General features: G+C 33.7%; 1 protein-coding gene and 1 non-coding gene across 2 annotated transcripts; both read left to right on the forward strand.

Annotated features, from left to right (window-relative positions):
• Positions 1-2,657: 2,657 nt before the first annotated feature.
• TRNAL-CAA (transfer RNA leucine (anticodon CAA)) lies at positions 2,658-2,741 on the forward strand. The gene has a single exon. It is a non-coding gene; the product is annotated as a tRNA-Leu (tRNA).
• Positions 2,742-4,744: 2,003 nt separating this feature from the next.
• Positions 4,745-5,470, forward strand: LOC104593681 (heat shock cognate 70 kDa protein-like). Its single transcript, XM_010253647.1, has 2 exons — positions 4,745-4,874; positions 5,181-5,470. The coding sequence occupies exons 1-2, from the start codon at positions 4,745-4,747 to the stop codon at positions 5,468-5,470; spliced, it is 420 nt and encodes a 139-aa protein (XP_010251949.1).
• Positions 5,471-13,050: the final 7,580 nt, after the last annotated feature.

Raw genomic sequence — 13,050 nt, forward strand, 5'->3', positions numbered from 1 at the left:
ACAATATTAATTTTAATAGTATAAAAATAAATATTTTGAAAAGTAATTTGAACACAAAACCATTTTCTTCCCTTTCGATGGTGGATAAGAAATTCAACCATTTGAGGTCAAATGAGTTAATAAATAATGTCATAATTAAATAATGAAAAATTAAAAAAAAGAATTGGGCATATCTCTAATATTGTATATTCATTAAAACAAATAAGTATGAAACGTAAGAAGTATTTTTATTAATGATGAAAATGGAATGAAAAATTTAAAATCAACATAGAAATGAAATGATGTTATAGTCAAATAATAATGGTTTTAAAAATAGAAAATAAAGAATCACAAAAATAGAAAATAGAAAAAATTTGGGCACATATCTATTGTTATATATTTATAAAAAATAAAATATTGGGTACATCACTAATATTGTACATTCATTATATTGAATAAAAATAATTATTATACATAAGAAATAACTTTATCAATGCAAGAAATGTAATACAAAATTTAATGTCAACCTAGAAATCAAACTATATTCCTTTCTAGGTGGTGGGTTAGTGGTTTGGGTCAAGTGGATTAATCGATGATATGATAGTTAAATAAAAAATCTTTAAAAAATAAAAAAATACAAGTAATCAAAAAAATATTTAAAAAGTTATATATTAATTATGTCAAATAAAAATTAAGTGTGATAAGTAAAAGTTGTTTATACAATATGGATGAAATATATAATTTAAAACTGATACGAAAGCAAAGCTATTTTCTTATCTAAATGGTTGGTTAATGATCTAAATAAACTCATGATGTCATAATTGAATAATAAATATTTAAAAAAAGATACAACACAAAAAATGAAGAACTACAAAATTTTGTTAAAAACATTTGGGAACATTTCTAATGTTATATATTCATCATATTAAATGAGAATAATTGTTGAAATAAAATTATTTTTATTTATGACAAAAATGAATTGCAATTTTAATAATAATAATAATAATAATAATAATAATAATAATAATAATAATAATAATAATAATAATAATAATTGTAATTGTAATCTTAATTGAAAATTTCCACGTGTGATACACGTGCACATTTACTACAATCATTTAAGTTTATTTTTAATTATATTGTTTCTTTTATTCATTTTTAATTTCTATCTTAACTATAATATATCTAAAATTCAAGTAATTAATATGAAGAAAAATTTCTCATGTGCAACACACGTGCTTAATTACTAGTATTACAATACAACACAATTCATATTATAAATAATATTTTATACTATTAATTGATTTATACATATATTATTTGTTAGGGTTCGACTATGATGTTGGAATATCTTGTAATCAATCAATAAGTATCATAAAAGTAGTAACCAATCAGGTGACATTTATCAAAATTCACAGCGAGCTTTGATTGGCCAAAGTTCTTTTGGTATCATGTCGTTTTAGCAACATATTTGTTATATTAACTTGGGGGCTAGACTATAACCCTTACTATAGGTGCTCAGCCTAGCACAACCAGTATAGGCCCATGATCCCCCCTACCAAAATTCGGGGTTTTCCACAATATGAATGGTTTTCTTTTCTAAAAGAAAAACAATTGCTTAAAATATTTTATTTTTGTTTTAAAAATAAGAAAACCATTTACATTGTGGAAAGCCCCTTTAAAGTATTATTGTCAAGCACTTGAACTCTTAGATAAGAATCACAACCATTCATTTTCCTACCTTTGGTTGTTTTCAAAATAGTGGAGTAAATGGTTTTGGGCAAATGACTCACTTATCCAAGTTCACTGTAAGAATTTCTTAGTTTTCAAATAACTAGCTAACTACAAGACCTCCTCCATTTTGCATAACCAGGGTAAGGCGTTTCCCCAAGCAAGTGACTCCTAGGAAGCATTACTCAGGTAATCACAACATTGGACTTGGCCAAGGATTACTCAAATAAGAAAATTGGTGTTTTTGGCGGGTGGATAAATAACTTACCCATATTGATTACCCAATAATACTCTTTGAAATTATTATGGGCCCCATTATAACAGTGGCCAAACATGGGATTATTGTATTTCTATGGGACCAATCTACTTACTCCCTTCCCCCATTTTTACTGCAAAACTAACGGGACATAAGGCTTAGTTTGTTTTTGGGGTAATCATTTATTTGGGCAAATGTTTCCTTGTAAAATACTTGGATAAGTGCACTTACTAGCGTTTTCCTTTTTTTTTATTTTTTTATTTCTCAGGAGGTAAATTAAACAATAACCTTTTTACCTTTTTATTCATTTTCGATAATATTTACTTAATTAGGTACTTGAACCATTCAGAAATCGTTCTTTTGATAATTCCACACAAATTTTGTAAACTACGGTGATGGATAAGACCCAATACAACTACAATTTCAACCAGGGACCAGGTTGGATCCGGGTCAAGTCCATGCATAACAGCTTAAGTCTGTCAATATCTCGCCCAATTCTGAAATTCGGTCTGATATGGATCTCAGATATCAAATGAGGACCGCACAGGGGAGAGCCTTTTAGCACGTGACAAGGTGTTTACATCCGAATTTATCCGAACTTCCTGAAAAAAAAAACTCTTTTTGAAGTCATCTTTGGTACGACAAAAATGACTCTTACATTAAGATATTTTTACAGAAAAATAGCATCACGGTCAGGATGGCCGAGTGGTCTAAGGCGCCAGACTCAAGTTCTGGTCCTCGAGAGAGGGCGTGGGTTCAAATCCCACTTCTGACAAGATTCTATTTTTTTTATGATAAACCTTTTAGGCCAAGTTTGGGAAGAGTGAAAAAACCCTAATCATTCATTTTAATTATATTTTATGGGAGAGTGGTTACATTCATAAAGAAACTGAATTGGCTGTCACCTAGTTTAAATGGTTTATTTTGCCAAAAAAAAGTTTTTTTTTTATGGCAAAGTTTCCAGCTCTTTATGTTCTAAGTTCTAACCCGATTATTTAATTAATAATATATAAAGATCTCCTGTTTACTTTTTTGTATTTTTTATAGTATTTTATTTGAATTAGAAAATTATATGAGAAAGATTAATATGTGTTCCAGGCTTCCATCTTTTGAAATGGGTAATTGTATGTTTAAAGTTAGAGTTTTTTTTTTTTTTTTTTTCTCTAGAGTGGAGTTAACTATTCTCACTTTTTTGAGAGTGGATAAGCATGTATTTAAGGAAAACAAATACTTCTATTTGAGAGTAGAAAAAAATTCTTTGAATGCTCTTTCTTGGGAAGATATGGTGCCATTTCTCTGAAGTAGAAGTTTTCTAGCCGAAGGGCTTTTCTTTAGTATGTATACTAGAAAATGATCCCATAAAAAGTATTATTAATTTGACACCCATTATCTTTGTTGCAAATTTAGGTTAACTTTTATGTTTGATTTTTGATTTTTTGGTAAAGATTTTTTTATAGATAAGTTTTTTATTTGATTTAAGATATTAAATCAGGTTTTATTTGTAACTAATAACCCATTTTATCTAGAAGAATGAGTTTCACACCATTTATAATTTGGTTTGAGATTTAGGCTGCATTTGGATGTGATGTAAACCAAGAATTGATGTAAATTTTACATCGGTTTGGTTTTGTATGCATTTGGAAAGAGGGTATAATTATTACCGATGTAAAACTACACTTCAGTTCAATTTTGCATGTGTCTGGATGGAGTGTAGTTTTACGTCGATAATCAATGTAAAACCTCATCAATTCTATAGTTTTAATCGATAATCGATGTAAAAACTATATCGATTTTATCGTTGTAAAATTTACACTCTTCCACCCATCACTATTTTCAAAAAAGCAACGGTCACTTTCTAGTTCAATGTAAAACGTCATCAGTGTATTTGACATTTTACACTGATTCCAAACACAACCTTTTTACTTATGTTTACGTGGTAAGTTTGATTTGGATTTCTTATTTAATTTAGCACATTAAATTAGGTTTAATTTGTAATTGATGATCTATTTCATTTAACAGAATGAGTCTTCTATTTTAATTAGGAAGGTTAGTTACAAAGGCTAGTATAGAACCATGTCATTTGAAGTGGTGAGTTTTATTTTGATGGGTAGCCATATAAATATTTCAAATGAACTTTTGAGAATAGAGGTTTTCTTTTTTTTTTTTGTGAGTGGAATCACCCACTTCTTAGATGCTCTTTCTTCATAAGATAGGTTGCCATTTGTCACTTGCTTGAAGGAAAAGCCCTTTGATGCATGCATGTGTGTGTAAAGTGTGTTAACATACCAAGAACATGTCATCTTGTTGCATATTGGGAACATCTCCTATGCATTTAAAATTCATGGGGAGATGCTCTTATGCAATTGGATGAAGTGCTTTTAGCATGTTTACATACTTTTTGCTTTTAGCTCATATAGAATAGATGGGGGTGAGGGAGAGGATAAGTGTAGATTTATGTACCTTGTCACATTTTAACTTCATTTCTTCTACATAAAACTAGCAACAAAGAGAAAATGCTTTTTTACCCTAAATTGAGACAATTAAGGTCCTCATTTTTCCCCATTTCCCCTTTTAACTAAAGTATTAGATGAGGTGGTGAGGCCGATGACTTACAAAGACAAAGTCAGAGGCCCGAAGGTGGTTCCCCGGGGAGGAGCACTCCGACGCTTAAATCTGTAAGCGAGAGAGGAGATTGGTCAGGCTAAGTTGTTGTTGAGGACAAGCGGGTCATAGGGTAGAAGAGTTGAAGAGAGAGAGCAAGGGCGCAAGAGAGATAAAATGTTAGAGTGGGAGAAGGAAGCCATACCTTTATGCGGAGAGTCCTCGCTTTTTGGGACATGTGCCATGCGCTGGGGCATCCTTCACCTGAGTTCTCAGGGCAATTCTGTTCTCCTCGTTGTGGAAGGCTGTAGAGGATTCATCATCTGCCACATTCCCCTCATCCGGATTTTCTACCAACCCCATTCTACTGCTAATTCAATGACTTGGTGACAGTTGTTCCATTTTTATGTGACCTCATTATTACTGCAACAATTTACACGTGAGATATCTTCCCCTCCCACCCCCTTCTAGTGCTACTGCAACTTCTACAATAAAAAGAAAGAAAAAAATAAAAATAAAAATACAATCCTGCACAAAAACAACGACCAAGGCAACCGAACCACTCCCTCCTATGTCGCCTTCACTGATACACAGAGACTGATCGGTGATGCAGCGAAGAACCAAGTGGCCCTGAACCCAGCCAATACCGTCTTCGACGCTAAGCGGCGATTCTCTGATCCGTCTGTCCAGTGCGACATGAAACTCTGGCCCTTCAAGATTATTGCAGGACCCGGCGACAAGCCCATGATCGTCGTTCACTACAAAGGCGAAGAGAAACGCTTCTCTGCCGAAGAGATCTCGTCCATGGTGTTGACTAAGATGAAGGAATATGCAGAAGCGTTTCTGGGTCATGCAATCAAGAATGCGGTCATCACTGTACCGGCGTACTTCAATGATTCGTAGAGGCAGCCATCACTAAGAAGGACAACATTTCATTAAGAAATTTGGAAAATCCTACTTGCAGACATAAATCATCAAATAAAAATGATCACCAATTCACTAATTCAGATTGCTTCCTAGTGAAATGAGTGCAATCGGATTTCATAAATGAAACCCAATGTGTCAAAATTATAATACCATAATCAATTTCAAACTTATAATTGTTAAAATTTGCATTCATCAGTACTATTGTTACTGTTCAACTTAAAACAAAAAAAAAAGAAAGAAATCATAGGTTTTTGATTGTCAATAGTTCTAACTTCTAAGTATATGTTTGGCATGATGCTACAGATATAACATCTGAATTGTTTTATTAACATGAAATTAATAAAATAAAAAATTCAAAAAAAAAGAAAATTTTTAGACTTTCTTGTTTTAATATATATATATATATTAGCAAGGACCCGTGCAATGCACGAGATTTTATTAAGTCAAAGATAAACAATAGAAACATGTAAGAGTATACGATTGTTTTATATAATAATTAATAATCATTTATATTTTATATACTATTTTTAATAATTTTTTACAATACAAAAATAACAATAATTAATTTTAGGTAGGGTTGTTTATTAAACTTAGGGATAACAATTTTCCCCATTTCCCTGATCCCATGGGGATCTACCCAGAATGGGGCAAGGATGGGGATAATTTCCCCCTTGCAAGGACGGAGATGGAGAAAATTTCATCCCCATTGGTGGGGACGGTGCGGGGATAGGGGGAGCACTCCCTGCCCCGCATGGACCCCAATCCCCACTAATATATATGTATATACATATACGTTTATATATGTATATATGTACACATATGTTTATATGTTAATATTTTTAAAAATATGGTTGAATATGTTTGAATCTTTTCTAATAGGATTGTAAATCTTAATTATTTTATTTTTTATTTTTTAAATAAAATAAAAAACATAATGGTTGACATTATAAAGAATCATGGGGAGTGGGGATCCCCATGGAGATGGGGATGGGGAGAAGCTCCTTGTCCCCGACCCACCTTGCTGCCATTCTGAATCAAACTAATGAAACTGACCAATCCAATTTTTAGTATTTCCAGTTGGCTTTGGTTCAACAATTTTCCAACCTAACTGGGATGGACTACTTCACTTTGGCAATTTGTAAACTGACTAAAACGAACGACCCGACCATATATATATTAATATTTTATATTTTAAATATATGTTTTTAATACAGGAAAATGAGAAAATTCCAATATTTCTTAGGCTAAAATAGTTTATATCATAAATTTAAATTTTAAACTTATTTTTTTTAATAATACCATTGTAATTCTTTTTTTCTAATTTAAACTTAATTTCTTAAGTTTAAATCTTTTGAACCGACCGATCAAACAAAAAATTTACCCAAACCAATATAACTTGAGTGGCCAGCCCCCCAACCTAACCAGGTCGATTTGGTTGGCCAAACAAAATTGAACCAAACCAACCTGTGAACAATAGTTTAATTTCCAATAATTATTAAAAATTTATAGCAAAATACACAATAAATTAAATTTAAAAAGCTAAATAATAGTAATTTAATTAAACCTCAATAATTATTGAAAATTTTCTATTAAATAATAAAACAAAAATAGATTTATACAGAACTATTGAAAATATATTTATCATAAAAACAATAATTAATTACCAAAATACAATAAATATTAATTTTACTATAGATAAATATATAATAAATAAAGACTAAGTTTTTAAAATTATTATTAATAAACAATAATTTTTTGAAAGTTATTTTTTAGAATTATTAATTGGTATAAATGAAATTAGTTATTTACAATATTAAGTTTTTTATTTAAATAATATCATTATTTAAATTTTAAAATATTAATTACTTGTTGAATTTAATAATCCATAAAATTATAGTACTATTAATACATAATTTTGTTTTTTTAACTATTTAAAATCTAGTTATGTCAAGTATTTCGTTATTTCAAATACTTAGTTATTTAACTAAATATTTATAATCTTAATCTATTTATTATAATATAAAGTTATTCAGTAACTATTTAAAATATATTATTAATTGATTTAAAATATTAATTTTAATATTTTGTTATTTATGATATTTAGCTATTGAAATATTTAAATAATATTTCATTTTTAATGTTAGATTTTTATTATTTGAATAACATTTTGACTGAATAATCCAAAAAATCATAATTTATATTGTTTGAACATAATTTCGTGATGAATTTTGTAAAAAATATAATTTTTAATAATATAAATATTATTAAATCGATTATAATTATTTTTTGTCTTTTTAATAAATATTTTAAAGCTATTATATAATTTTGTTAGAATATTTAAATAATTGTTAAATTATTTAATTCAAACTTTCTTTAGATAGATGTAGATAAAAAGTCGGTGAGAAGTAAATAAGAATTATAGATAATTAATTATGAGAAAAACTCAAAGTTGGGGATAGTGGAGAAGGTTGTTTAGGAGAAATTTTAAGATATTAGATTATTTAGGTTATTAGAGAGAGAGAGAGAGATTTTAAGAAGATATTTTTTTGGGGAAAGTATTACTTTTAATTGATAGTTTCGAAAATGACATGGATTTAAAAAATTAAAAAATTAAAAAAAAGAATAAAATTTCTAGACTTCCTTATTTAGGTGTTAAGGAGGATAAGAAAAAACTTTTTTTTTTCTAGATTTACCCACACATGTTTTATGGGAGAAAGTAGGATTTTGTGCTACCTAGCAATGGGGTGAGAGGACCTCTCGCCTCCCACACTCCTCTATATATTATAGACACAGAGGATTGCTAGTTTGTTACCATTGCTTACGAAGAAGGAAATGGATATGAACTGTATCCCTCCATGGTGAGATGGGTGGGCTGGGCATATATGATGGTGGAAAAGTATTTTGTCGATTCCATCCCACCCAGCAAGGTTTCTGACACCTGGCACTTACACCCTTCTTGAACTGTAAATGGAAGTGGCAAAATTAAAAAATATCCATAACTGAGGTTGATCTATAGTCCCTTTTTCAAAATTGCCTCTCTCTCTCTCTCCTCTTCCTCTTTCTCTCTCCTTCCACTTCTCCATTGCTGCAACCAATCCGAAAACAGAGGCACTATCCTCCCTTTCTCTCTCAAGTAATTGTTCAAGGGTAAAGTTTAAGCTGGTAGAGGGTAGATGGGCCTTCCCGATATACTCCTACAGAGGTATTTCGGGTTAGACAGTGGTTCAGAGGGTAGATGGACCTTAAATCGATCCCTCTAAACTAGATTAGAAAAAACAATAATAGAGAAAAATTCATCAAAATCGGCCTATATTGATATCTTGAACCTTGGGTCCCTGAATAGGTTTTTATTTTCTAACATGAAGTGTGGACAAACACAGGCCCACCCACCCATTCCTTGTCCTTAAATAGGTTTCTATTCTCTAACGTGAAGTATGGAGAAGCACAGGCCCACCCAATCATTCCTTGTCCCTGAATAGGTTTTTATTCTCTAACACATTCTTTTCCTCCTATATTAAATAAACAGTTTTACTAAATCATGTATTTGATATAAACTAAATATCAACTTGTAGCTATTATCCTGTCGGTATTTTTAATTAATTGTTAGCAAGGTTCAAAAGCCCGAATAAGCATATCGAGCAGTATAGATATTTTTTTTGTTTTTTTTTTTTTTCAAATCAAGTTCAGAGGGGCCGATTTAAGCTCTATCCACTCCCTGAACCGGTCAAAATCTCAAAAAACCACCTGAAGAGGCATATAAAAAAGCCCCCGATACGATACATATCAGGCCGATACGTATCGAAATTCCAACCTCGATTGTTAGATATTTCCTTTAATGGAGGCAAAGAAATTCAATTTCTTGTAATGATATCTTATATATGATTTGTACACCATAACCAGAGCATGCGACAAGCCAACTTCAGTTACGCTTTAGTTTCCATTAATGGGTACTTGTACTTAAAAGAACGAAAGAACTTATCGTACGTGACTTGAACACAAGTCTGAACTGAATAAATCACATGAATCAAGAACCGTGGGGGACTTGTCCTCTTGTCAGTGGTAACATTTCTCATCTTATTTTATTATTAATTTATTTGTTTTGTGGGGACAGTAGTTGTTTTAATTTTTTTCTGAAGTTATTTGTCAATTTCTGAGTGACCGAATTCTTCTTCATTGTTCAGCTTGCCTGCCACGTTTTTTTTTTTTTAATGCTATGTTTGATTTGAAGAAAAAAAGTAGGGCAAACAAATGCTTAAAAATATCAAACAAAACGGAAAGTGTAAGTTACATCATGCGCCTTTCTGTCCATTTCTTTGTTGAATTTGATTAATAGTAAACTTCAGATAGTAGAACTTTGACTTGGATATCTTTTTTGTCTACTTCTCTTTTGTTTATTACACTAAGGCATGTGGCAGTTTGACCATGTATTGTTTTAATCTTAGAGTCAACTCTATCGTCATTTGTTGATTTTTTTTTCTTTTTTTTTTTTATTATAACCAAACAAGTATTAATGTTTTTTTTTTTCTTATGCATAATCAACTTCTAACACGTGGTTTATGTCTCTCTATGGTTGAAAATTGGAACATAGTGCAGATTTTAGTTCTTTCTAGAGTTGAGTTTCATCAACACTCCCCTCTAATTGATGTTCATGGATAAGCCCATATTGTTTGTTTAAGTATAAAGTATAAAAAAGTAGTATTTTCCTTTGAACCTCATATATCATGAGTTATTTTTCTTCACAATTTCAGATATATATTTTTAAAATGTATCTACCATATTCTTAATAGTAGAAGATTGGTTAGTTTTCTTCACAATTTCAGATTTATATTTTTAAAATGTAGCCGATTACCTAGGATGAAGTTTTCAAATTTATACATTCATTGTCCTTTCTTTGGGTCCATGAAATGTGTTGTCATGGGGGTAGCCCATCCACCAACCAACCCTTGTGCAGATCCCAAGCTTTGATACAAGCATCAAGAGGCCTTACCAACCAGCCAATTGGCACATTGTGTAAAATTTGTTGTCATATCTATCTATTTAAGCTAGTATTTTCTCCTTGGAATTCTGTAAATAATTCCAGGATATTTGTTTTCTTGGGACTCCTTAGGCCTGGGAAGAACATATTTGCTTTGCTATTGAGGCTATACTCATATTTCACTCCTATCTAGCAGTCAACTGGCTCCTACCTAGTGATGTACGGTACCTAAAAATAAGACGGTGAAGGATTCCTGAGGGACTTGGCCGGTGGGAATACTCCGATGCTTAGGTTAGAACACTTGAGAAAGCGGTAAGGAATGCAGAGAGAGCTAAAAGTGCGGGTAGCACTAGATCAATGAAAGTTAGAGATTAATTCAAGATACAAGATGCAAGACCGCCACTAGCCCCCTACGCAACCATTATTTTCTAGGGCTGCGCAGGTAACTGTGGCAGGGTACTGCCCAATCGGATGAGAGACATATACCCAGAAGGGACAGACACGCCACCACCTGTCGAGGGACATGGGTGCAGTCTGCTGGGTTGGCAAGGACTACACCGTCAGCGAGGAGACGTGATGTAGTCTGACGAGTACGGTCTTGTCAGATAAGAAGCTTCCTAAGAACTTCGCGTCGCTTAACAACGAGCTGCTTTGTAGCGAGCTATCCCATAGCGAGCTGCCTTGTAGGGAGCTCTTGGATGTGTCCCGAGGTGATTCTGCCTGAGGTTGCCTTTGGGGCAGTCTCCTTGCCTAAGTATTGGAGCGAGCTGGTTCTCTCAGTTTGCGAGCTGGGATAGACTTGTCTTGGAGTATTCCCTTTCAGCATACTGGGGTTCTCGAGCTCGTGCTGTAGCGAACTCTTTCCGTGGCGAGCTATCCTGCGAGCTTATTACTTTGTCACAGCTAGACTGTTATGCTGAGCTGTTGCTTATGCTGAGTCATGTCCACGTGTCACCTTCTCAAGAGGTCGGGTCAAATCACCCTCTATCATCCATCAAACTGACTGCTCAAACTACCAAGTTTTTGAGTTAGTTACTACTTGGTTTGAAGGAGAGAACTGTTTATGTAAGTTGTATTATTTATCCAAGTAAGATATAGTTTTCCGGCTACAATTATTGATCAAATAGAAGAAAATAGGGCAAAATTACATTAGTAAGATTTTGTTTCTAGTAATTAACACTTGTGAATATCTATCCATGCATTGTATTCATTCTTTCAGTCATCCTAGTATGAATTTGAAGTTCTATTTATACTCCACAACACCCAGATGCAGATTGCTTTCTTTCTTTCTTTTTTTTTATTAGTGTTTCTATTTACTTGGTTTAGTTAAGACCAGAATCCCAAGAAAACAGTTCTAAGAAAATATACTGGTGGCACACAATCATTATTCTTCATAAGGCAAGGTAGGAAGAAAATGGTAGAGATCCAATTTATTTATTTATTATTATTATTATTATTATTGTTGTTGTTGTTGTTGTTGTTGTTGTTAATTTTATTTTTATCATCAGTTGTAGAGCTTCATCCAAATCAGTATATGTGTTTGGTTATTGATGAGGGCGGATTTGGCCCTTCAATGATATTATGACACATGGCACCTCGGAACAAATAGGTGACACTCAGAACCACTTTGGCAACAACTTGCCTTAGCCAAGTTGATGGTGTCCCAACTAGCAGTCTGGCCCTGGCGCGAACTAGCAGCCTGGCATAGGCGCGAGCTGGTAGCCTGGCACAGGCGCGAGCTGGCAGCCTAGCACTGGCGCGACCTGGCGACCTGGCCCTGGCGCGACCTGGTGGCTTGGCTCTAGTGTGACCTAGCGGCCTGGCCCAGGTGCGAACTAGCGGCCTGGCCCAGGTGCGAACTGGCGGCCTGGCCCTAGCGCGACCTGGCGGCCTGCCCTAGGCGTTGACCTGGCAACCTACGAGACGTGCTCGACGACAAATTCAGCATGCATATCCAAACACTCCTACAATCCTTGCAAGTTAGCCCATGTGCCGAATGATCCAGAGGGTGGTCAACGTGCATGGCGGTTACCTTAGGGAATCTCAGACCACTTAGACGACTTCTCGAAAATCTCGTATATGGTGCGTGAAGCCCACGCCAAACAATGCCTATATAAAGGCACCAACCCCAATGGCATGAGGGGGGCAAGTAAGCATATTCTAGCTCTCATACTTTGTGATTTTTAGCTCATAGTCTACTATGAGAGTACTGATTTAAGCATCGAAGCGACCTCGCCGGGTTAGCCACCCCGGGTCCTCTGACATTGATTCCTTGCAGATCTCTAAAGAACTACGAAGCTCAACAATTAATCCAACTCGCCACCAGGCAGCTTGGCCCTCTGGTCAGTTCGGCAACTAATAGGCAGCTAGGCCCTCTGGTCAGCTCGGCAACTAATAGGCAGCTCGGCACTCTGGTCAGTACATCACCTAACCTGCTTAGCTCGGCCTAATTAGCTCATCACCTAACCTGCCTAGCTCGACCCAGTCAGTTCGACACCTAATATGCCCCCAGCTCGGCCTAGTCAGCTCGGCATCCAGGTCCTCATCCAGCAAAATTTCACTTCGACATCTGAGTCATCGA

This window comes from Nelumbo nucifera, chromosome 7 (assembly GCF_055504915.1).
Source record: "Nelumbo nucifera cultivar China Antique chromosome 7, China Antique-T2T, whole genome shotgun sequence".
NCBI lineage: Eukaryota > Viridiplantae > Streptophyta > Magnoliopsida > Proteales > Nelumbonaceae > Nelumbo > Nelumbo nucifera.

Excerpts from the sequence above, each read along its gene's own strand:
- LOC104593681 (XM_010253647.1), top strand. The coding sequence starts at position 4,745 with ATGTTAGAGTGGGAGAAGGAAGCCATACCTTTATGCGGAGAGTCCTCG. Across the intron at positions 4,875-5,180 it reads TCTCCTCGTTGTGGAAGGCT|CGAAGAACCAAGTGGCCCTG; the intron begins GTAGAGGATTCA and ends TCGGTGATGCAG.